This window comes from Pelophylax lessonae (assembly GCF_965119305.1).
Source record: "Pelophylax lessonae genome assembly, chromosome: 2".
Lineage (NCBI taxonomy): Eukaryota > Metazoa > Chordata > Amphibia > Anura > Ranidae > Pelophylax > Pelophylax lessonae.
Window position 1 is genome coordinate 513200195 of NC_138769.1, and position 26692 is coordinate 513226886.

General features: G+C 41.1%; 1 protein-coding gene across 2 annotated transcripts in view; it reads left to right on the top strand.

Moving 5' to 3' along the window:
• TBC1D4 (TBC1 domain family member 4) overlaps positions 1-24314 on the top strand; it is a 307474-nt gene extending 283160 nt beyond the window's left edge. For both annotated transcript variants that reach the window (XM_082244970.1, XM_082244971.1), the window contains 7 exons: positions 2558-2713; positions 6564-6722; positions 9980-10224; positions 15375-15534; positions 19515-19684; positions 20249-20425; positions 24033-24314. In XM_082244970.1, coding sequence (XP_082101096.1) covers positions 2558-2713; positions 6564-6722; positions 9980-10224; positions 15375-15534; positions 19515-19684; positions 20249-20425; positions 24033-24266 — 1301 coding nt within the window. In that variant the 3' untranslated portion in view covers positions 24267-24314. The remainder of the gene's footprint in view (positions 1-2557; positions 2714-6563; positions 6723-9979; positions 10225-15374; positions 15535-19514; positions 19685-20248; positions 20426-24032) is intronic.
• The last annotated feature ends 2378 nt before the right edge of the window (positions 24315-26692 follow it).

The window sequence follows — 26692 nt, forward strand, 5'->3', positions numbered from 1 at the left end:
ATCAGTTTTCTTTTTTTATGCTTTTTCCTCTCTGTTTTTACCTGGTTCTCTGGCCATTAGCATACCTCCTATATTACAGTGCCTCCACTGTGGATGAAGGAACACGTGAAAACCTTTGGACAGAAGTATTGTCAGTCTTTGGACAGGGGAGTGTTAGATGAACTAGCAGATTTAAATACAATAACAAAACTCCAGCTAAAACTTTATAAAGTTAAAAATTTTATAAGCAGTTATAGAAAATAGTTTTGTTCCTTTTGGGTTAAAGGTTTTGCATAAAGAAATAAAAGCTGATCACTGTAAGCACTACAGCCAATGTTAAATGGTTTGTCTCATCTCTGTAATGGATACATTCTGCTGCAGAGCATGTTCTGTTGAAAAACAACAGACCTACTGGCAAGGTCACTAGGTAAAAATAGAAGAAAGCAAGCCTAAAAAAGAAAACGGATGCAGCCATCACATCTAAGAAATGTTAAACTGCAATATAATGTTTGTTTTGGGTTTATAATCACTCTAAGTTTATGAAAGGTTGCCAGAGGAATGACAAAATTACTTTGGCTGAAGAAATCATTGTTCTAGAATCCCATGGTGGTCAGACAGGTTTTCTTTGCTGAAGAGGAGGATTGTAGTTCAGACAGACAGAGCTAAGCATTGGTTATAAAAGGTCCACTTTAAAGTAGAACTGTGAGCAGGCTATGGAAATTCAAATCTTTACATATTTTTAACAAGCAGTAAATCCACTTTAAATAAAATACTCCCTGACCCATGCAGCTGCAGGCATCGTGGCATAATTCATCCTCAATGTTTACAGCAAAAAATACTTTTATTTTTATTTCAGTAACTCCTTTAGCCTGGTCCATCATCAGTGCCTTAACAGTCTCTAAGCCTTCTAAACCACAGTGTATTCACAGATTTGATGCACAGGAGGGGTTTAGGGGAGCAGAGTGCTAAACCTTACTTTAACGACTTCACTGATTCACTTGTAAATTTGAGGTACAGAGATCAGCAAAGACTTATTTCTGCAATACTTATCTCTGCAATACGTGAATTTGTGAACATGTGAGCTGCTACTGCCCATGGTCGCACTCCTGCCTCCACTATATACAGTACAGTTATTAGCCGTGCTCACAAACTGGAGCTTCGATGAGAAATGATCAAAATGCCGACACAGGGGCACAGATAGCAGAGAGGCACCATAAAAAGGACTAATTGGGAAGGAGAGGCAGCTTGAAAGTATGTGGAAGTACCTATTTAAATAAACTAGTTTAGGTATTCATGTCTTTTTCTATAAAAGAAAGGGGTGGTTCTTTTTAAAGGGGATGAAATTCTAGGAGATCAACAATTATTTTTATGTACTTGCATCGTTTTGAGTTAGATCATAAGGAATTGCATTGGAAATGTGTTGTATTTTTTCCTAGACATACAGGTTAAAGGATAAGTTCAACTTTTTAAAAAAAAAAAAAATAAAACATTTTTTATACAGGTAAAAAAATAAAAATGTGCGTTTTATAATTTTTTTATCCAGGAGACTGCAAAGCATTGCACCCTCCATCAGCAGATCTTGGGTGAAATACGGGACTCCTGCAGACTGTCTGTGTAAGCACTACTTGTAGTTCTCCCATTCACAGAACCCTGTGAATAAAAGATGTGCCTGGGCAGGCGGCGCTTTTATCTTTCAAAATTGTGACCGCAAGATCGGGGGAAAAATCCCCAACTTGCTTTAACTAATGGCAGCGGATTGGGAACATGCTGCAGTGGTGGGAATGGGTTACACGTTCCACCCTAAAAGTCATTGAAACATGTAACATGTTCCCAAAGTTGAACTTATTATTTAACTTTTTTGTGATCAGAGGTCATAGCTGCCTAGATGCCCAGGCCACATTTGGCAGCATCAGCATGAGCTAATCAATAACTATATGGTTATTTAACATGCCTAAATAATATTTTGTATTTTTAAAGAACATAAAAAGGCTTTTATTTGGTACCCTTCCTTGCTTTTGGTATAGGCTGACAGATGTGCAAAAATGTAAAATAAAAAAAAAACACATTTTTAAATAATTTTTCAAATTTTTAATAATGTATTATTTTTACTATTGCAGCTGTGTCTGACACTGTTTAAAACACTGATACTGTTTAAAAGATGGCACCACAGATGAACACTGCAGCCTGAAGGTGGCAGTGTTCATCTGCAGGCTGAAGGCTTTATTTTTAGCCTCCTTCCTGCATGTGATCACTCTGTCACATGATTAGGAGCCAATGAGAGTGGTTCCCAATTGTCAGTGGGTGACAGCTGGCTTGACACTTTGTGCACCTTCTGGCTCTTAAAGAAGAAAGGAGTATATTAATGCATTATTGACATGGGGCATTATGCAGGGAATGGGGGGAGGGACAGACATGAATGCCCATAGCCTGGCTGCTTTTCTCCTTTAAAGACAATGGTTCATTTAGTTGTATACAATGTGGCTTATTTGGACTATCTTATTTTTACAGCCTGAAACAGATTTGTCATATATGCTTATACTTAATTTGATTTACTTATAATTCAATCTTTTTCTACCAGCAAGCAGAGATGAACTTCAGTCTAGAAAAATTAAACTGGATTATGATGAAGTTGGACTTGGTCAAAAAGAAGTTTCAAATCTCTGGGATAAAAAGTTAAACTGCAGAACAAAAATCCGGTTTGACTTGGAAGAGATATATGCCACATTGAAAGAAGGTAAATACCCTTTTCAATTACCTAATGAGTAAAGCCCCGTACACACGTACCGATCGTCGGCGAACGATCGGCCGTCTTTTGTCCCCGGGCTGTCGGTGTCTGTTGAAAAGTGCAAAGACTGCACAAGAATTTTGTCCGCCGACTACAGCCGATTGCAGAAGTGATGTCATGTAATGGTTAACTTTCCGTGTGTTTTTTCTTTTCTGAGCATGCCCAGTCTTGCAAATCTGCTGTCTGTCGGCCGAATTCTGTACTGACTGGCGAACAATCGGCCGCTCTGGTGTCGGCATACAAAAATTTTAATGCTTGCAAGACAGATTCTTTTCGGCCGAATGTGCGCTGACGGCTGTCGGAGGCATCATACTAACAAGCCTACAATCGGCAGATCGGTCGTCGGCCGACGCTTTTCGGCCAACGATCGGTACGTGTGTACGGGCCTTTAGTTTGAAAAAAGACACACATTTGCCAGGTTTAACCAAGAAAAAGAAAATGTTCAGTCAATTGAGGGGAAGGCAGAAGAGAAAAATTCCTTCCTAATTCCCAAAACAACCAGATATACCCTATATACACATTCTACAATGTTAGTTCTCATAAATGTTAAAAGCCATTTTTGTTTTTTAATTTAGAAACACATCCAGCATTTTTCTTAATATTGAAATGGCTAGAACCCGCTCCGGAGGCATTTTCCACTTGTTCCCAGCTGTTACTGTAAATAACCCTTTCTGTATGCCGAAGCTAATACTCTTTTCCTCTAGATGCAAAATGTGCCGCCCTGTTCATTATGATGGCCTTAACCACTTAAGCCCCGGAAGATTTTACCCCCTTCCTAACCAGGGCCTATTTTGCGATTCGGCACTGCGTGACTTTAACGGACAATTGCGCGGTCGTGCAATGCTGTACCTTAACAAATTTGACATCCTTTTTTTCCCACAAACAGAGCTTTCTTTTGGTGGTATTTGATCACCTGTGTGATTTTTGATCATGCGCTATAAACAAAAAAAGTGCGACAATTTTGCAAAAATAACAATATTTTTCACATTTTTTTATATGAAATTCCCCCCAAAAAAATGTAAAAATCAAAATTTTTTAACATTTTTGGCCAATTTGTTTTCTGTTACATATGCTTGGTAAAAAAAATCACAATAAGCATATTTTGAATTGTTTGCGCAAAAGTTATTGCGTTTACTAAGGGAAAGATTTTTGTTGTTTTTTTTTAAACGAGTAATGGCGGCGATCTGCGATTTTTTTTTTTTGCGGGACTGCGACATTGCGGCGGACTGATCGGACCCTTGACTGACATTTTTGACACTTTTGGGGGTAGCAGTGACATTACTACAGTAATCAGTGCTATAAATATGCACTGTTACTGTAAAAATTACACTGGAAGTGAAGGGGTTAACTTTATTGGGGAAGGAGGGGTTAAGTATGTCCCTAGGGGCGTGTTTCTAACTGTGATTGGACATGGCTACTGGTGTAAGAACAGAGATCAACGGTCCTACATAGTAGAACCGTGTGATCTCCATTTTTACACAGGGGAGAATGACAGGCGGCTTTGTTTACATTAGCCGCCTGCCTTTCTCCCTTCACGGCGAACGATCGCGAGTGACCGGCGGACATCGGGTCCGCCAGTCACACGCACTGACTTGTTAGGGAACGAGCCGGGGCGGGCGGGCGCGCGCTCGCCCGCTATTGGCTCACAAGCTAGTGACAGGCTAGTGACGTACCGGTACGTCACTTTGCCTGGCCGGGGCTGACCGCTGCAGTATATGTACTTGCGGCGGTCGGCAACCGGTTAAAGATAATAATTATGCAATACTATATGGGCCATTTGTAAAGTTATAAAAGTTGATCGTATCCCCCTTTAATTGCCTCTTCTCAAAGGCTTATACATTTAGTTCATCTAACCTTTCCTCCTACTCTAGATGCGATCTTTCATGCCACTTATTAACTCGGTCGCCCTTTTCTGTACTCTGTACATTTCCACAACCATCATAAGTGTGGAGTGTTGGTAATATAAAAGATAATACCCACAGCGCATTTCCTTATAAGTAAAATAAATAAATTATGTGGTGAAACACTCTGTTGTCTTCTAATCCCTGTGTTAATTATTGTGCACTTGTCTGTGCCTGAAAATCAAATTAAAGTGCAAATGCTATGCTTGATGTGACTTTACAGTCAGTGCAATAAAAAAAAATATATATATACACATATTAATATATAAATAAATATAACACAAAGCATATAGTGGTGGATTCCAATAATATATATGCAGATATTGCGAGGTGATAAAGTTCAAAAAAATATTATGTGCAAAAATGAATAAATAGTGTCCGTATAGTCCAATAGAAAGTAATATTAATCCCAGCTGAATATACTAGCTTCAGTGACGGTGCTTCAATATAACTTTGTGCAATGGGGGTGTCACCCTCCGTGCTCCTATGTTAATAGAGTAGGTAATGCAAACTCACCAGATGGTGTTGACCCCCAATATCTTACGATAAGGGGGTCAATAAGGCTTGTAGGTAAGTATCCAGCGGGGGTCCCAGCCGTCCGTGTCCGGGTGGTCCTGGATGCTCCTATAGGTGAGTGTTTTAAAGCACAAATATCGCACTCCTCATGGTGTAGTAAATAAAAATCCATATTTATTTTGTAAAAAATATATAACAGAGATGCGACAATTGTTAAAATACAAGTTAATATGAATAAAACGTTGGTGGTACAGGTATAGTGGAAGACCGCTCAAAAAACATGTCGCATCTCTGTTATATATTTTTTACAAAATAAATACGGATTTTTATTAACTACACCATGAGGAGTGCGATATTTGTGCTTTAAAACACTCACCTATAGGAGCATCCAGGACCACCCGGACACGGACGGCTGGGACCCCCGCTGGATACTTACCTACAAGCACTTATTGACCCACTTATCGTAAGATATTGGGGGTCAACACCATCTGGTGAGTTTGCATTACCTACTCTATTAACACAGGAGCACGGAGGGTGACACCACCATTGCACAAAAGTATTTTGAAGCACCGTCACTGAAGCTAGTATATTCAGCTGGGATTAATATTACTTTCTATTGGACTATACAGACACTATTTATTATTTTTTGCACATAATATTTTTTTGAACTTCTCACCTTGCAATATCTGCATATATATTATTGGAATCCACCATTATATGCTTTGTGTTATATTTATTTATATATTAATATGTGTATATATATATATATATATATATTTTTTTTTTTTTATTGCACTGACTGTAAAGTCACATCAAGCATAGCATTTGCACTTTAATTTGATTTTCAGGCACAGACAAGTGCACAGTAATTAACACAGGGATTAGGAGACAAGAGAGTGTTTCACCACATAATTTATTTATTTTACTTATAAGGACATGCGCTGTGGGTAATATCTTTATATTACCCACACTCCACATTCTAACCTCAGGGTCGTCCGCAGCAGCAATCCTACAGCCCAATTTAACCACGCACAGTGATCACACCAATAAACCTGGTATTGTATTCCTTGCTAAATAATTTTTATATATATATTTTTTTAGCACAGTACACTCCCCATTCCCTTGCCTAGGGACATGCGCTGTGAGTAATAATATATATTACAAAAAATCATAACCTTCACCCTAAGGGGTCATCCACAGCAGCAATCCCATTCTTAATAGTATTGGCGCGAGTGTTTTCCCTACATATACAACCATCATAAGTGATAGTAAAAGAAACATGGAAAACCGTAACCTAACATGTTTATTACTAATTTATTACAAAGAACAATATTCATATTCTAGATATCACTAAATATGTTTATTTTTTCTTTATTGATTAGGTGTTTCAAAAAGCAAGCGTGGGGAGATATGGCAGTTTCTGTCTGTGCAGTATCGTCTGCGGCACAGAATTCCAAGCAAACAGCAACCGCCAGATACATCCTATACTGATCTTTTGAAACAACTTACTGCCCAACAGCATGCTATCCTTGTTGACCTTGGTATGTAGACTTTTTTTTTTCCAGAATCAGTAGTCCATCTCAAGGGGTACGCAAAACAAAGTTTAATTATTTGGTGTGAATGCATCAAATCTAAACTTTCTATACATTAATATAAAAAGTCTTCTGTGTGCAGCAACCCCCCCCCCCCCAGCCCCCTCTCGATCCAGCGATATCCACGAGTGCCTCGGCCATCCGGGCTCTCCTTCCTGATTAGCTGAGACACAGCAGCGGCGCCATTGGCTCCCACTGTTGTAAATCAAACTCAGCCAATGAGGAGGGGGCTAATCATGGCTCTGTGTCTGAATGAATACATGGAGCTGCAGCTCGGCTCAGGTGCCCCCATAGCAAGCTGCTTGCTGTGGGGGAACTCAACAGGGGGGGGGGGGAGGGGCCTGGAGCTCCAGCTAGGGACCTGAGGAGAGGAGGATTGGGGCTGCTCTGTACAAAACCACTTTACAGAGGAGATAAGTATAACATGTTTGCTATTTTAAAATCACTTTAAATAATTCTAAAGAAGTCATTTTTAACATGTTAAGTTTAAACATTTTTAATATTTATTAAAGCGGTTGTAAAGGCACACATTATTTTTTCCTTAAAATAAGAAACATGCTATACTTAACTGCTCAGCGCAATGGTATTGAACCCTCTTCTTCTCTGAGTTCTCCAGTAACAAACTGTGTGCTGTTGGACCACTTTCGCAGGCTCATTCCTGAGCCCGACTGTGTGCGTTCATAGTCACATACAGCGTGGCTCAGCCCCACCCCCTGCTCCCTCTTCACAGGATTTGAATGACAGGAGCAGAAGCCTATGGTTCTGCTAACTCTGTCTCCCGTGAGCTGGGGGGAGAGAGCAGCACTTTTGCAGATGGGCACAATGCAAAGAATGCAGTCACCCTGTCGCATGTCCTTCTAATGGAGACCTTGAGTGGCTGTGCCAGCATTTATTCTAAATATCTATTTAGGGTTTAGACCTTTTTTACAGTTTACTATCGTTTACAGTAGTGGAAGTTATATTTAAATGTATCAGATGTGTTTGTAATGAAGTGAAATATTTATTTATGAATCCTAAAGTCCTCTCCTGGAATGTCAGGGGTCTGAATTCTAAGTTTTTAAAAGATACCTGGATATGTAGTACCTGTTGTCCCATCATCCCCATATATCATTCTCCTCCAGGAGACCCACCTTGTGGAAAGCAAAAGGCTTTCCCTACAGAGATATTGGATCCAGAAACTATACATTCCACCCACTCCTCATATGCCAGGGGAGTAGCAATTCTATTGCATAAGAAGCTGGCTTTCCCTCAGGTGAGGTATGCAGTGGTCATATTAGACATTGAGAGTAAACTGTTGGCTGTGGTCAATATTCACTCCCCACCCCCCACCCCCACCCCCCCTGGTTTCACAATGAGGTTTTTTGCCAAGTTTTGGAGAAATTGGCTCCTTTTATGCAATTAAAATTGCTCTTGGTGGGTGACTTTAATATTATTACGGATTATCACCTAGACATTTCCAACCCTAAACCCTTCCAAATTAGATTTAAAACATTGGGCAGAGTCTGCTGCCCTGACGGACACCTGGCACTGGAAAAACCCGGCTCTGAGGAGGTACTCTTATATTTCCCCTGTATCAACCTCCTCTTCTCAAATTAACCTGTCTTTCGCTAACTTATCTCTATTGTCCTCAGTTTGTGATGTTACATATTTTGCTGGTGGAATATCTGACCATACTCCATTACAAATTATGTTCTCTTTAGTCCCATCTAGGCCCTTACTTTCTCCGTGCGCTCTGTGCTTAAAGCGTGGAAAGTAGTGAGGAGTCACACCTTAAGGGACCGTTCTAGACAGTCCCCTCATGTCCTGTTGTGGAAAAATCCAAATTTAGAGCATTTCTATACATATCCCGATCCTGTGGTTTGGACAAAGTATGGAATCAAGACGTTGCAGCATATAGTGTCCTGTGGTGTGTTGGTGACCTTTGATGTCCTGAAAGAACATTTTGGGCTACCTAATTCCCATCTTTTCAGATACTTACAATTGTGACACATGTTTCAGTCCCAATTCAGTATTATTTACCCTAATCTAGTGGCAAGTGATATTGAAATATTAATCAGAGATGAATCCCTGACTAAGCCATTGTCTTACATTTACAAAGGCTTGTTCCCTGAAACTCTTAATTTGCTGAGGCCTTATGTGTCCAAATGGGCTGTGATGGCTCCTGGTTTGGACAGCGAGCATTGGGAGTATATTTGAGATGTCCCCTTCACCAGAATAGTATCTGCTAGAGATCGTTTAATACATTATAAATTTCTTCATAGGGTCTACCTCACGCTGGCCAGATTGGCAAAAATATACAAGGATCAACCCTACTCGTGTTGGCGTTGTTCTGCACCTGACGCAGACTTTATGCACATATTCTGGGTTTTCCAGCTATTGTGCAATTCTGGTAGGAGGTTTTGGCCTGCATAAACTCAATTACTAGTATTTCCGTTCCCCTTTCTGTGGAAGCATGCTTGCTAAGCCCGGTGGATTCCTTGGCTACTACCAAAACCATACACACTCTCCTCACATTAGTTTTATTTTATGCTAGAAAACTCATTATTTTGTGTTTACAGCACCAACATTAGCATTCTGGAAATCACTTGTGAATAAAGTAGTGCTTTTATATAAATCTGCTTACAAAAACCAGGGAGCTTCAACCAAGTTTGAAAAAATTTGGGGAGGTAGGCTGGCCTCCTCGGACAAATTTTCGGATTAAACTGGTTTAATTGAATATGTCCTTGTCTGTAATGCAGTCTTCCCAAATGGTGCTCCCTGTCATTCCCTCATTAAGGGTTAATGGGTGTACTAGATGGAATACGTAGGAGGGGTGGGGGGGGAGTAATGGTTACTTCCTGTGCATCCAGTATAATAGATCACTATGGTGACTGTCATAAATTTTGAACTACAATTGCTGGTGCTGTTGGCGGGTGGGGGGGGGGGGGGATGTTAGCCCAGAACGTTCATCCTCTTTACATTTTTGTATCAGGGGTTACATGGTACCTGGGCACTGGTCTCTTGCCTTAGTGCTTGTGGAGACCTTGGCTAGTATGTTTTTGTTTTTTTGCTGAGGCTGTCAACGTAATTTTCTTTCCTTTTGTTTTTTTCTGTTTTTTGAAACCCACGCTGTTACTGCATTGTTGCAGTTGTAACGTTAAATTGCTCAATATATATAATTAAGCAAAAAAAAAAAAAATGTATTTATGAATGTGCTTATTCAACAGGAAGAACATTTCCAACCCATCCATATTTTTCCACACAGCTGGGGGCAGGCCAGTTGTCTTTATATAACCTTCTTAAAGCATATTCTTTGTTGGACCAAGAAGTTGGCTACTGTCAAGGGATCAGCTTTGTGGCCGGTGTTCTTCTCTTACACATGAGCGAACAGCAAGCCTTTGAAATGTTGAAGTTTCTGATGTACGACCTTGGCTTCCGTAAGCAGTACCGGCCAGATATGATGTCTCTTCAGGTAATCTTTTTCATTACTCCTTTTTTCTCTCCTTTCTTTTATTTATTTATTTTTTTTTAATGTTCACATTCAAAATATTTTATTAGGAGGTATAAGAGCTTTATGTGCCTCAGGGAATATTTAAGTCTCTGTCAAAGGTGCCTGCTAGTCTGAGGTGGTTATGAGGATGAGGGGCAACAGAGAGGAAGAAGAGAAAGGTGGGACAGGGGAAACCGCTAGAAAGGGGTGATGAGGGATGGGAAGGGGAAAAAAGGGGGACCATATATCTGGGTCAAGATAGGTCAGGAGCAGCGGTTTACAAACATCCAAGCTAGGTAGAGCCATTCATTATGGAGCTCTAAGCTCTTTGTAATATGTGAACATAGTAAAGTGTAGCCAGATGGACCATGTTTCTTTAAATTCCTCCTCTGTATTTCTGTGGAAAATCTACAATGGTCATGATTTTGTTCGCTTTTCCTAGCCATAGAGATACCATGGATAGGGTAGTTTGTTTCCAGAAAACTGAAATACAGTCCCTAGCTGCATTGAGCAGGTCTATTGTGAGGGAGGATTTTATATCTCTGCTCTTGAGTTTTTTTTGTAATAGAGGTATTATGGAAAAATGTAAGTAGCTTCTCATGTTGCAAGGATGGGAATGTCGTTGAGAGGCCTGAATCCCATTTTCTGCCAAATAAAGGGGGTGAAATCACTAGGTGGAGCAATCAGTTCTTTGTATAGGAGAGACCGAGTCTCCAAATGTTCACAACTGGGGTAAGGGTCTGATATGATCCAGACAGGGGGTGGAACAGTCAATAACAAATAGCAGAGCTCAAAGAAGCTTTAAAGTGGTTAAAGGCTTATTTTTTTACTAAAATAGTAACCATGTCATACTTTCCTGCTCTGTGCAATGGTATTGCACAGAGCCTCTCTGAACCTTCTCTTCTGGGGTTCCTCCTCAGTGATCATGGCTCGTTTGTGTGTGGCCATCAACATCAAGGATGCCTACCTTCACATTACAATGTGTCAGTCTCCAGCGCTTCCCTTGCTTTGCCGTGGGAGAGGAGCATTATCAGTTTGTGGCGATACTCTTTGTTCTCGCCTCTGCTCCTCAGGTCTTCACGAAAGTGTTGGCCCCGGTGCTAGCATTGTTATGCCAATAGGGGATCGTGGTACTGGGCTACTTGGACGACCTCCTTCTGCAAGCAGAGTCTCCTACTGCTCTGGTGGAAAACCTGGAAATCACCATACGAGCTTGAGAGAGTTTGGCTGGATTCTGAATTTTCAGAAATCTGCTCTGCTTCCGTCCACAAAGCTGGACTATCTAGGTCTGACTCTGGACTCGGCCTTAGCCAGAGTGCTCCTTCCTCTGGAGAAACTCCAGAAACTGCAGGCTGCATTTCATCTCCTGCTGTCCAGCAGATGGTTATCCCTCCAGACTTTCATGCGGGTGCTGGGCCTGATGGTGTCTACCTTTTGAGGCGGTTCTGTTTGCACAGTTCCATACGAGGTGTTTGCAAGGGAGATTCTGGCCAAATGGGACAAGAATCCACAGTCTCTGGACAATCAGATCTGACTGAGCCGGGGAACAAAAGAGTCCCTAATATGGTGGATTTGTGCTTCGGATGGGCAAATTCTTCCTCCCCTTGTATTGGACAGTAGTCACCATGGATGCCAGCCTGTCTGGCTTGGGAGGCGTCCTCAACAAAAATTCTGCTTAGGGGTCCTGGACACTGGAAGAGTCCAGACTACTGGTCAATGTCTTAGAACTCCGAGTGATCAAACTGTGCCTGGATCATTGGACGGATCGTCTTCAGGGATGTCCAGTGCGTATTCAATCAGACAATGCCGCGGCCAAGGCCTGTTTCAATTACCAGGGGGGCACAAGTAGTGTCCTGGCGCCTCTGGAGGTAGCCGGCATTCTAAGGTGGATAGAACGGTTTGTTCCAGCCCTCTCCGTGGTATACATTCCAGGGGTGGAAAACTGGAAGGCGGATTACCTCAGTTGACAGGCGTAAGACCAAGGGGAGTGGTCCATTCAACCAGAGGTGTTTCATCAGTTGTGTCTCTGGTGGGGAATCCCCAAGGTGGATCTGTTGGGGTACCAGCTCAAAAGAAAGGGGCAGAGGTTTGTGGCTCAGAAACGGTATCCTCTGGCAGATGCCGCATATGCGCTGGTGGCCCTGTGGGGTCAGTATCGTCTGATTTACGCCTTCCCTCCTCTCAAGCTTCTGCCAAAACTTCTATGAAGGATTGAGGCAGAAGGGATTCCGTTCATCTTAGTGGCCCTGGACTGGGCTCGCCAGGCTTGGTACGCCGATCTGGTGCGGCTGGTCGCTGACGTTCCTTGGAAGCTTTCTCACAGGGAGGATCTGCTGTCCCAAGAAGGATCAATCTTCCACCCTGCTTTACTGTCGCTGGCTTTGACGGCTTGGCTGTTGAACGCCAGGTGCTGATGGCTAGAGGTTTGTCTGAGTCAGCGATTCCAATGCTGTTTACAGCTGGAAAAACTACTTCTAGGAAGATCCACCATTGTACGTGAAAGACGTGCGTTGTGTGGTGTGAGTCTCTTGGGGTTCATCCTCGCTTTTTTTCTGTGGCTCGGATCTTGACCTTCCTTCAACGGGGGGTTGAGCATAAACTGTCCTTGAGTACTATCAAGGGTCAGGCGTAGGCCTTAGCAGCCTTATTTCAACTGCCCTTGGCCACATACTCCCTGGTGTCTAATTTTCTTCAGCTAGTTAGGCACTTGACCCCTCCAGTGTGGTCTCTGTTGCTGCCTTGGGACCTCCATTTGGTGCTCTCAGTCCTCCAGAAGCCTCCTTTTGAGAATCTTTGGGATATTCCCCTGCTTACGCTGTTCCAGAAGGTGGCCTTTTTGGTGGCTTTCACCTCTGTGCGCAGGGTATCGGAATTAGCAGTGTTATCCTGTCAATCACCTTACCTGGGGTCTTGCAGTGGAGAGAGAACCCAGTTGCAGTGGAACAGCACTCCCTTACAATCACGACCCTCAGGAGTCCCTGGAAGTGGGAACAGGGCCCCGTAGGGTCTGTGGTGGCACGGAGGCCTTTAATGAAGAGGAGGAAGTAAAGTCGACAACTCTGGAGTCAGGTCTGGCAGGCAATCAAGGAGTATCAACCTGAGGAAGAAAGGATCAGGAACACAGGCAAAGCAACAGCAGACACACAGGAGCAAGGAAAATAACCAAGCACTGACTGGAAGGTGTGCTTGGTTTATATAGGGAGCCAGGATCACATGACCCGCCACCTCCCACCAGTAGGTGGGGCCGCCAGGAGCTATAAAGGGAAGTCAGAGACCCAGCGCCATCTTGATTTGCTTCATAGAACCTGACCTTACCAGATCTTCAACTCTCCTCTCTCCCTCGGTGTAAGACACTGGAACCGCATGGCGGCCGCCATCTTGCCACGACAGTGTGCCCGCTGCGGTCCTCAGAGGTGAGGGAAGGAGAAGGAACCACCGCAGACCCGTCTGAGGACGGCAAGCACCGAGACTCTGTTGCGAGAACGCCCAGACGCAGATGAGTACGCGGCAGTGCCGTGACAGTGGTTCACAATGATAAGGTAGTTCTTTGCCCCTGTCCGTCGTTCCTTCCTCTGATTGTCTCTGATTTTCATTTTAATGAAGACTTTGTGTTGCTTTCTCTGTGTCCCAGGCCAAAACATCCAAGGTAAATTGCTTTGCATGCCTAGGATGTGGTTCAAGCAATTAGGGTGTATCTGGCAGCTACTGAGTCTTTTTGGAAGTCAGACTCACTATTTGGGCTCATGATGGGCCTCGGAAAGGGTTGTTCGCTTCCTCTGGGACCATTTCCAAAGTGATCAGACAGACAGTTATTCAGGCCTATTCCGTTAGGGGTCAGGTTCCTTCTTCCCCTATCAAGGCACACTCTACTTGGACACTTAGTGCCTCCTGGGCCTTCCATCATCAGGCGTCAGTGACGCAGGTTTGCAAGGTGGCCACCTGATCGTCAGTGAACACTTTCCCGAAGTTTTATAAAGTGGATGTGTTGGCATCTGCGGATGCTTCCTTTGGCCGCAAGGTTTTGCAGACTGCTGTTTAGAGAACCTGGTCCTCTGAGGGTGTATTTTTTTTTTCAGGTGAGCTCCAGTTGTTTTGGTTGAGCTCCTGTTTACCTGGTTGGCTATGGTTAGCCTTGGGAGTTTCTTTTCGCTGTTCCCACCCCTCATGTTTAACACTGCTTTGGGACGGTCCCAGTGGTTAAGAAGATCAGGAGCTGTGTCTGTCAATGCACGAGAGAGAAAATGGGATTTTTGACTTACCGTAAAATCCATTTCTCTGATGTTCATTGATGGACACAGAACCCACCTGTTGTAATTGAATTTGTAATTCATCTGACACTGCTTGTAACAAAACTGAGTGGCTATAGCAGAGAGAGGGAGAATACCCCCCTGGGACTGCCCATAGGGGTAGCCAGACTTTTTTTTCACCTAGTGTCCTTCTATAGGGGGCAGTATAACCCAATGGTTAAGAAGATCAGGAGCTGTGTCAGAAAAGCCAGAAATCCAATTTTTCACGTGGCTTTGCTTTGGAAGATTAGGTTTTACAAAATTATCCCGTTCACTTCTCAGCATTAGAGTTTAGGCCTAGTATAGAAATATACTTGGCCATTAGGGTTCCAAAGTGTAAAGGCCTACCTGTCATTTAAATTCAGCAGGTTCCACAGCAGTGTTATCCTCGCCTTCAAATCTTGAGAAGGGTCTGTGGTGTATCTGGGTGCTGACATCACAAGTCTTCAAGCAATGTGAATAACGATTATGCTGACATGCAAGTCATCTGATACCAGATCTGATTCAGAACCAGAGCAGTATGGGATTTGCTGATTCCATGTGACATATGTTTATCAACAGTTTTACGAGGAAAATGTTTAGAAAATTTTAAGCATTGTAACATTTACACTTCTATCAAATTCACAAGTGTAGTATGTTTTTTACTTTTGAGGACACACTCATCCTATGCCTCCCTATTTTTTTTTTTTTTTTTAAGTGGACCTAATCTTAGAGTTAGAGTTCCTCTATCAGGTGTAGTGTTTAAGCCCTGAGTTACACTTTAATGTACATTCTGTTTTTTCTACTATTACCATAGACCTACAGGAGATGTAGGGTGTGTAATATTAATTTCATTTTTGGTGGCAGGTTCAAATGTACCAACTTTCCCGGCTTCTTCATGACTACCACAGAGACCTCTACAACCATCTGGAAGAGAATGAGATTAGCCCAAGCCTTTATGCTGCTCCATGGTTTTTGACATTATTTGCCTCACAATTTCCCCTTGGATTTGTTGCCAGAGTTTTCGGTAAGACTGCAGGGGCTTGCATGTCTGCCTGTTTGTAACTTTTATAGCCTGGTAATTAAATTGTTTAAGCAATCAAAAAAATTTAGCACATTAGTCTTGCTACTCTGTTAAGCTGCCCATAGATGAGTCCACTTTTTTGTTCAACCAATGGGTTAAATGAAAAAACGGACCCGATTCTCCCGACCATACATTTGATGGGCAGGGAGAATCCTCCCCACTGAGGTATTGTACCCTGACAGAGGGGAGACTTCCCTGTCATCACAATATGCTGATCAGCATTACAAGCTATAGCCTGCAGCACTGATCAAGTCGAGAGTATCCAACAAAAAGCTGATTAGTAAATAGACTTCTGTACAGCCACAGTGCCCATACATGGATCCAAATTTGTCCGGTGCTGAATCGTGCTGAATTTGTGCTGAATCAGACACATTTCTATCCATGTATGGCTGGCTTTATGCTGAGTGATTAGTGCATAAAGGCTGTAGCCAGGTCATTTGGCTCATGTTATACTGTAATCATTACGACCCTGATCACTATCGAATTCAAGTGATTACTTATTAATCTATCAGCTCTGTATCCTTTTGCCAGACATTCTCTAAATTACTTTCCATCCAGCATGCTTTTTTAAATTGAATTTCCTCAGACAATGATAAACGTAAAGTTTTACTTTCCTATGTGCTTCTAACTGTCAAATCCATAGCCCTATTTTTGTGTTTTTATGAGTATAGAATAAATAAATTAAAAGTTACTTGCAAATTAACTATCTTTTTAAAAGCTAGAAACTTCTAAAAAAGTTTAGGAACTCCCAAGATGTTCCCAATGTCACAAATTGCAGTCTTTACAATCTCTATCAAGTTGAACTGTCTTTTCTTCCTCTTACGGGAGAGCTGTCATTTCATGGCCTCTATTGATGTGTGAACTGGGAGAGCTATTGTTTGCACTAACCTAAGGCAAAGCGATGGTACTTAATGCAAACAGAACAGAAGCACATTTATGAAAGTCCAGAGGCTGCCATTTTGTAGTGGTGTTGACATGATCTCGTTAATACAAGAAAGACTGTGCCCCTTAATCTTCATACACTCTCACAGAATCCCACACTCAGTCCAGTGTTTGCACTGGTATACAAGTCCAAAGTCTACTTCCCATTCTTCCAGGCTCAATCTCAGCACAATATCCCTTTTGTCAGGCTTATCACTAATCGTCAAACATGCTTCATAATATAATGTGGTAGAACGCATACCAATTCCACAATTTTAGATCATAAAGACTGCATCCAGTTCAAGTATGTTACCAACAGTCTCGGGTTACTTGCATGCCAAGCCTCCCTCCGAATCTCTCTAGTGGCTGCAGAATCTCACATCTTCCACTCTCGCTTATGGGCTTTTATTCTCAAACTCCATCAGATATTACCATTGATGATAATTGAGCCCAAAGCCTTATTGCAGCAAGGCTCAAGCTGCTATATTTCTCCATTTAAGGTCAGAGTATTTCTTTATTGAGGACATGCTACATTAACATTTGTCTCCAATGTTTGAAGCAGAAGGCTAGTGTGAATAAAGCCTACGACTTCAATGATCAGTTGCTTTGTTGTAGAAAAGCAGAGTGGTTGTTACCTGAACATACAGTTGTGCTCAAAAGTTTGCATACCCTGGCAGAAATCATGACATTTTGGCATTAATATTTAAAATATGACTGATCATACCAAATAAAATGGTCTTTTATGTAAGGATAGTGATCATATGAAACCATTTATTATCACATGTTGTTTGGCTCCTTTTTAAGTCATAATGATAACTGAAATCACCCAAATGGCCCTGATGAAAAATTTCCATCACCTGGAATGTTTGGTCTGGTGTGCCCATTGGAAGATTTTCCCTCTATTTTCTGTTCTGGTGTCAACCCAAAGTTTAGTTACACTTAAAGTTTTTGCTCCCAGCTGATTCTTATGTTTACAATTAGTCATTATTCCAGCTCACAGTTTCAATATTAAAGGATTATGAACTCAGTACAGGCAGTCCCCAAGTTACAAACATCCGACTTACATACGGCTCATACTTACAAACGGAGGGAGACAACAGGAAGTAAAAAGAAATCTACCCCTAGGAAGGAAAAATTACTCCTGTAGGAGCCATAATGGGAAAAAGGTGTCTCTACTGAAGCTTTGTCACCAATCCTTGTTTCCATAACAACCCAAAATTTTAAAAATTCAATTGTCACAGAAAGTGAGGTGAAATCTTCTGAATAGGGGCACAGACAGCAAAACAAACATTACAGGGGTGTGCCAACCCTTCCCTGTGCTATCCACAAAACGTAAAAAAATATATTTTTGGCTGGAGTTACATTTAAAAAATGTACATGTTCCAACGTACATACAAATTCAACTTAAGAACAAACCTAGCCTTTACATGCACATTAACTTTAATGGCATCCCATTCTGATTCCATAGGGTTCAGTATTGAGTTGGCCCACCCTTTGCAGTTATAATAGCTTCAGCTCTTCCGGGAAGGCTGTCCACAAGGTTTAGGAGTGTGTCTATGGGAATGTTTGACCATTCTTCCAGAAGTGCATTTGTGAGGTCAGGCACTGATGTTGGAGAGAGAGCCTGGCTCGCAGTCTCCGCTCTAATTCATCCCAAAGGTGTTCTATTGGGTTGAGGTCAGGACTCTGTGTAGGCCAGTCAAGTTCCTCCACCTCAAACTCGCTCATTAATGTCTTTATTGACCTTGCTTTGTGCACTGGTCCAAATCATTTGGTGGAGGTAAGATTATGGTGTGGGGTTGTTTTTCAGAGGTTGGGCCTGTCCCCCTAGTTCCAGTTAATGGACCTCTTAAGGCATCAGAATACCAAGACATTTTGGACAATTACATGCTCCCAACTTTGTGGGAACAGTTTGGGGATGTTCCAACATTAATGCGCACCAGTGCACAAGGAAAGGTCCATAATGACATGAATGAGCGAGTTTGGGTGGAGGAACTTGACTGGCCTGCACCTCAACCCAATAGAACACCTTTGGGATAAATTAGAGTGGAGACTGCGAGCCATGCATTTTCTCCAACATCAGTGCCTGACCTCACCAATGTGCTTCTGGCAGAATGGACCAACATTCCTATTGACACACTAGAAGAGTTGAAGCTGTTATAGCTGCAAAGGGTGGGCCAACTCAATATTGAACACTGCAGAATAAGACTGGGATGCCATTAAAGTTCATGTGCGTGCAAAGGCAGGTGTCCCAATACGTTTTGTAATATAGTGTAGGTTCTGTAGGTTTGTTCTTAAGTTGAATTTGTATGTAAGTTGGAACAAGTACATTTTTTAAGTGTAACTCCAGACAAAAAAATACTTTTTTGTGGATTACCAATTCTTTTGGTAAAATAATGTTTCTTGTTTGTAACCTGGGGACTGTCTGTAATGTTACTATAGCAATCTAGATCACCTCTCTGTTACAAAGTTCAAAACCTAGAGAACTGTAGCTAAAAATAGCTAAATAATATTGAATTAGTGGAAACCATTTAAAGTAGTATTAGCATGACCTGTTTTTTTTTTTTAAATCGTTTAGCATTTTTACAGTTAATGCAATCCAGTTCAAGTGTTAGCAGCAAATGTAAAAAATATTTGTTATGTACAGTAAGCCAAAGCCATTTGTAGACTTTTAAAATCTGAAAAAGTATTGATCCCCACACTTCAATCCTCTCCCAGTACTATTTTGAGAAACACCAAAACATGTGTCCTCATTGGAAATTACACCCTTATTCCCTGTTCTGGTGGCAACTCTACCTCATCACTATTGCCATTGTTTTGTGTCTTGGCGATGATAGGATGAATAGAGATGGTGAATCGGCTCTGCAGGTATGCAGACCGCAATAAAACTTCACGTGGTTCCAATCTGTTCCTAATCTATCTAAATCTAAAAAGAGGTTTTGGTCATACATATTTTATACTGACCTTGATTAATCGCATGTTTGTATACGTTTTCTCCTCAGATATTATTTTTGTCCAAGGAACTGAAGTCATTTTCAAAGTAGCCATTTGTCTTCTTGGAAACAATAAAGAACAGATAATGGCATGTGACAACTTTGAGAGTATTGTGGATTTTCTGAAGATCAATATACCCGATATGACAAAGGACACTATGGAGAAAATTATAACACAGGTAACCTGGTTTTCGCACAAATATGATTGTGGCAAATGACATTTTTTCAGTGACTACATTTTATTGTTTCTACAAAACAGGCAGTCTGCTATGTTACCAAAAACACTGTATTTTTTTAAATTATTTGAAATGATGTATTTGTTATGCAGTTTGTTATGGAATTATCAGTAAAATCACAGTAATGTAGATCAGGTCATAGGCAAAGCAACAGGTTCACTTTAAAGCTGGCATGGGGAGCCCTTCATAAGCTACAAATTATTCCTAGTCAGAGCTTACACCAGAGTACTCCTCGCCCCATATGTCAGCATTGAGTGATGAGTTGCTAAGCACCAGTGCTGTCATATGGAAGAAGTGAGTCACATGCACCACCATACCTGCAAGTACTGGGTGCAGTAGACCGCTAAAACATCCACAGTAAACCCTTCTTTAACATCATAGCCCCTGTACTACTAGAAACCACATTTTCTAAAATTATAACTTGCAGTATAATAGTTCCTGTCGATATGGAGGCAATATTTCTGAAATATGGGACTGTTCTGAACAGGTTTTACCTTTTTAATGTAGGTATTTGAAATGGACATTTCCAAACAACTCCATGCTTATGAGGTTGAGTATCATGTAATTAATGATGAGATGTTGGAAGCCTCTAATTCCTGTGATGACGCAGAGTCCTTCCATAAGCTGGAAAAGGCCAATAATCAGCTAAAAAGGCAAAACATGGACCTTCTGGAAAAGCTGCAGGTAAGAAGAAAACCCTGGCCTTGAAAAATTTAAATAGAGTGGAAATGAATGTCTACTTTCTGGGACGTTTAGACCATGGCTTCTTCTGTAGTATATATAAAACATAAAAATGTAATGATATGGGGCATGTCCATCAAAGCTAATTTTAAAAAAGGAGTATTGTGTACTTGAGCTGCTGAGATTCCAGCTGGTAGAAAAGAAAATGAAAAGGGGAAGCAATATCTTATTTTTAGCTTTTAATTTTTTTTTTTTTTCAAGTAATGTTTACTTGAAAATATTTTTTCATGTGCCTTTGATCTTTGATGTGTGTGTGTGTGTGTGTGTGTGTGTGGGGGGGGGGGGGGGGGGGGTTGGTGTCCGCACACGTCTAGTCTGATCATTGGAGGACAGGCAGTCTGTTTTCCCTGAACTAAAGAAAATTCCCAGCTCGACTTACCGACCAGTCTGCAACCAACCAAATTATCCTAACAGTATGCATTAAAAACGGGTTTAGTTCGCACACTTTTGCAAATGCATGTGTTCGCTGCAGAGCCACTTCACGGAACCCCAGTATTAACTGCAGCCCTAAGTCTAAATTTTTAGAGCCTCTGTAGTTAGAAGCACATGCATATAATAGATAGGCAGAGGGCAGGGGAGCCTGGAGGGAGCCCACCCTTCCTTAAAGGCACAGGGGCACACTGGACACCTAGCATATAGTACCATTGCAGCAAAGGTGTCCAGTGTGTCCCCTCCCCAGTATTCCAACAGGACAAACAAATGGCCACTGTCCCCACCTATAAATGGCCTTTGCAGCAAGGAGCACATGGAAGGGTGACACACGTCAAACAAAACCAAAGAAAATTCCCAGCTCAACTTACCGACCAGTCTGCAACCAACCAAATTATCCTGTCTAACATTATGCATTAAAAACAGGGTTTTAATTTGCACACATTTCTAATTACATGTGTAAGCTGCAGAGCCACTTCACAGCACCCCAATAATATCTGCAGTCCTAACTGTACATTTTGAGAGACTCCACAGTGAAAGCACATGCATTACAATGAATAATTTGATCATTATAATCGTCTTTTGTTTGTACTGTTGGAATACTGGTGGGAGGGGACTGAGGGGACGCTCTGAACACCTTCGCTCCCATTGTGCTATCTGCTGGGTTTCCAGGGCGCCCCTGTCCCTTTATGGAGGGGTGAGCTTCCTCCAGGCTCAACTGCCCTCTGCCTTTCTATTATAATGCATGCGCTTCCACTGTGGAGGCTCTCAAAATACAGGATAATTTGGTTGATTGCAGACTGGTCAGTAAGTTGAGTCGGGCATTTTCTTTGGTTTTGTTTGACATGCGTCGCCCTTCCATGTGCTTCTTGCTGCAAAGGCCAGTTATAGGTGGGTGCAGTGGCCATTTGTACTATTTTCCCAGAACTGACCACACTGGGATGGATGTACTCTCATGCCTTGCATGGTCAGTTTAAAATAGGAAAGCAGAGGGACTGGCAGGATCAACAGAGATTTCACACAAAAGAAAGAATACAAAGATAACAGGATACTTTTTAACGTGTGCATGGTACAACAGACATATACAGCAATATGAAATGTTGGGGTAACTTACAGTATACATTAAAACAGAACTCCATGGAAAATAATTTTGTCTCCCATGCAGAGGGGCTGTGTCAGCACTGCATGGGTTAATTGCTCATTTTGTCTAGGCACCGAAAAGCTATACTTACCTGATCCTCTGAAAAAAAAGCACTCCCCACGTCCAGAGGTGGACTGTTCCTGCCGCCCTCACTTCCAGAGCCGGTTTATGGGCATGATGGCATCAGAACAGTCAATGAACAATAATACTAGCATGCGGGGCGGCAGAGACCGGCCTTACGCTCGGATTGGCAGATTAAGTATATCTCCACTCTCCTCACCCCTAGACAAAAAAACGAGCAGTTAACCCATTCAGTGTAGGCGCAGCCCCACTGCAAAAGAAAATATATACAGTGCATTCGGAAAGTATTCACAGTGCTTCACTTTTTCCACATTTTGTTATGTTACAGCCTTATTCCAAAATGGATTAAATTCATTATTTTCCTCAAAATTCTACAAACAATACCCCATAATGACAACGTGAAAGAAGTTTGTTTGAAATCTTTGCATATGTATTAAAAATAAAAAACAAAAAAAATCACATGTACATAAGTATTCCCAGCCCTTGCTCAAGCAATTTTGGCACCAATTACAGCATCAAGTCTTTTTGAATATTATCCTACAAGCTTGGCACATCTATTTTTGGGCAGTTTCTCCCATTCTTCTTTGCAGGACCTTTTAAGCTCCATCAGGTTGGATGGGGATCGTTAGTGCACAGCCAATTTCAGATCTCTCCAGAGATGTTCAATCGGGTTCAATTATGGGCTCTGGCTGGGCCACTCAAGGACATTCACAGAGTTGTTCTGTAGCCACTCCAGTGTGCTTGGGGTCGTTGTCCTGTTGTATGATGAACCTTCGGCCCAGTCGGAGGTTCAGAGCGCTCTGGAGCAGGTTTTCATAAAGGATGTCTCTGTACATTGCTGCATTCATCTTTCCCTCGATCCTGACTAGTCTCCCAGTTCCTGCCGCTAAAAAACATCCCCACAGCACGATGCTTTACTGTAGGGATGGTATTGGCTAGGTGATGAGCAGTGCCTGGTTTCCTCCAGCCATGATTCTTGCCATTAAGGCCTAAGAGTTCAATCTTTTGTTTCGCCAGACCAGAAAATTTTGCGTTTTTCGTGGTGGAGTTCTTCAGAGATGGTTGTTCTTCTGGAAGTTCCTCCTTTCTCCACAGAGAAACGCTGGAGCTTTGTCAGAGTGATCATTGGGTTCTAGGCCACCTCCCTATCACTCAGTTTGGCTGGCAGGCCCGCTCTAGGAAGAGTCCTGTTGGTTCCAAACTTCTTGCTTTTATTTTGCTTATTAGGACTTTCAGTGCTGCAGACATTTTTCTGTACCCTTCCCCAGATCTGTGCCTCGATACAATCCTGTCTTGGAGGTCTACAGGCAATTCCTTGGACTTCATGGCTTGGTTTGTGCTCTGACATGCACTGTTAACCTTATTTAGACAGGTTTGTGCCTTTTCAAAGTATGTCCAATCAACTGAATTTACCACAGGTGGACTCCAATCAAGTTGCAGAAACATCTCAAGGATGATCAGTGGAAACAGGATGTACCTGAGCTCAATTTTAAGTGTCATGGCAAAGGCTGTGAATACTTATTATGTACATGTGAGTTTTTATTTATAATAAATTTGCAAAGATTTCAAACAAACTTCTTTCACGTTGTCTTTATGGGGTATTGTTTGTAGAATTTTGAGGGGTAAAATTAGTTTAATTCATTTTGGAAAAGGGTTGTAACATAACAAAATGTGGAAAAAGAGAAGCACTGTGAATACTTTCCTGGATGCACTGTGTGTGTGTGTATGTGTATATATATATATATATATATATATATATATATATATATATAAATAAATAAAATATATATATATATATATATATATATTTTTTTTTTTTTTAATTTTGTTTTTCTTTAATGGATGCTGCACCCTCCTAGAAGTCATTAGCTTGTTCTTGTCGTTTTCTTTCCATAATAGGTAGCTCACACCAAGATTCAGAATCTGGAAACCAATGTTGAAACAATTTTATCTCGAGAAAGCAAAATGAGAAACTTGATCCGATCTCTGGAACAAGAAAAATCATCGTATCAAAGGGCTGTGGAGCAAATGAGGAAATATGTGCCAACTCATGTACTTACAGACTGTGAACTTTTACTAAAGGATCTTAACTGTAGCCCAAACAACAAAACAAAGACAGGAAGTAAGCAATAAACATACAGCTAGTGCCGTTCTGGCATGAGGCAACGTTGTTTCCTAAAATACCAAAAGCAATTCATGCATGCTCTGATGGAGGACTGTGGATTCAATGCATGATCATATACTTTCACCGGTGTTGGGGCTTTTTAATGTGCACAGATTTATTATGACTGGAGTAGCCTACAGCCTTTAATTAACGTCACAAAGCATCATCAGATTGCCTCTGTAACTTCTGTATGCAAATAACTGGTCATTGTATACAGTACTAAAAAGGGAAAAGCTATTTGTTTTCACGTGTACATTTCCAAGCTGACACTTGAAGTCAACAATCAGAGAGGAGACGTTATTATATAACATTATATATCAACTGTCAGTTTCAGAGAATACTTCATAGGGATAGTAACAATACTTGAAAATGAATGATGTTTCCCAAAGAACAGCATGGTTCACACATCTGGTGTGGATAGCTTGTATGAACTGCTATTTGTGCCTGTCATGATTTCACTGACATTTGTTACACACATGTAGAGTTTTTATTAAGGAATCACTACATCATGAATAATGAATGGACAATATATTGGTTGCCCATATTTTGTGTATTTTTATTGGCACTGTTATAATGTTGGCTAGAAATATGCCTCCAGCACTTGTAATAAGGTCAAAATTTCATAGCAACCTGTGTTGGTCACATCAATAAAGTTGTATGAATGACCCCCTTGAAGTTTAAATCCTGCCACATGTAAGTGATAAAGAGAAATCTAGGACCTGGAGAAAAAAAGAAAAAGGTGTCCATAGTAACACGATTTTTTGCTGATATGATGCATCAAAAAATATAAATAAACCACCATATTTGCCTGCTGTTGAACTTGAAGCTTATCCTAGACTAAGTATAGGTAGTCCCTGGGTTACAAACAAGATAGGTTCTGTAGGCTTGTTCTTAACAGGTACATTTTTTAGGTGTAACTCCAGCCCAAAAAATATTTTTTACATTTTTTGGATAGCATAGGGAAGGGTTAACAGCCCTATAATGTTTGTTTTTCTGTCTCTGTCCCTGTTCAGAGGATTTCACCTCACTTTCTGTCCCTGTAACAATTGGATTTTGAAAAATGTTGGGTTGTTGTGGAAACAAGAATTAGGGATAAAGCTTCACTGGAGACATCTTTTTCCCTTGAAAACTCTTACAGGAGTGAATTTACCTTCCATGGGGTAGATTTCTTCCCACTTCCTGTTGTCTCCCTCCATTTGTATGTATGGTCGTATGTAAGTCAGAGGTTTGTAACTCGAGGACTACCAGTAATATTAATGCAAACCTGTTGGTATCAGAGGTTGTATAAACAGGTAGCTTTTAGTGTAAAAACATTAGTTTTGGATGGATGTACCCTCCAGCAATGCTCTCCTAAAGTGTCTTTACTTCCTAGTTGTGGAGCTAATTAATGTCCCCATCCCAAGGCTTGAGTGGCCTGTCACAAGTCCTGGTATTGCCATGTGGAGGCATGTCTATAAATATGCAAATAATGACTTTGAGAAAGTCCCTATCTACATAGTATTTAGGACAATGAAGGGTAGTGATGGGGACATACGCTGACAGCTTATGCCGTCCACTAACAGATGAAGATCTTAGGTATATGACCTGTGTTACCCACAGGTATACATTGTTTATCAGAACTACAGGAACACTTAAGTAGTATTTTCAGGCAGTCACTGGGAATGCAGCCAAAACCAAAACAGATTTTTTTAAAAAGTAAGGTTTTGCACATATGCAAGTGGGTACCCCAATTGGGTTATCTGGATCTCAGATTTAAAATAGATATATATACAGGTTTGGTGGCGGTGAGTACCTTCAGATGTAATGGAAAATGGGGTTTGTATGTTTTTTTTTTTTTTAATCAAAAAGTATGTAAAAATGCCTCCTAAAAATTCCTAAAATATAATTATTGATTGTTTATAATGAGACAAGCAATACAGTTATATATGACTCTGAAATAAGACTTCTGGACATTTCAAAATTTGTATCATGAAGTCTGAAATAAATAATTTGAGGAGGGTGTTTTTTTTTTAACATAATCAGATATGTAAGTGTTTTATACTTTTCAAGGGGTTATACACAGAGATCTCTAGGTTTTTTTTTTTTATATAGATGGAGCAGAATCCATCTTTCTGTCTGGCATACAGAATTCCCATGCTCCTTTTATAGGGCAGAAGCAGAGAAATCAACTGCAAAACAAGTACATTACTAAGAAAGGTACAATTCATTTAAATAGTCGTTCTCCAATATTAGGATGCATAAAGTTACAATTAACAACTACTAAAAAAACACTGTCAGGGGACTAAACAGGCATGGATTACTGGCGTTTTGTACTTCTGATCTACAAATAAATGCAAATGAGACTGGAGTTGTGATTTTTCTGTTGGTAAGGATAATACATAGATATGTTAGATTC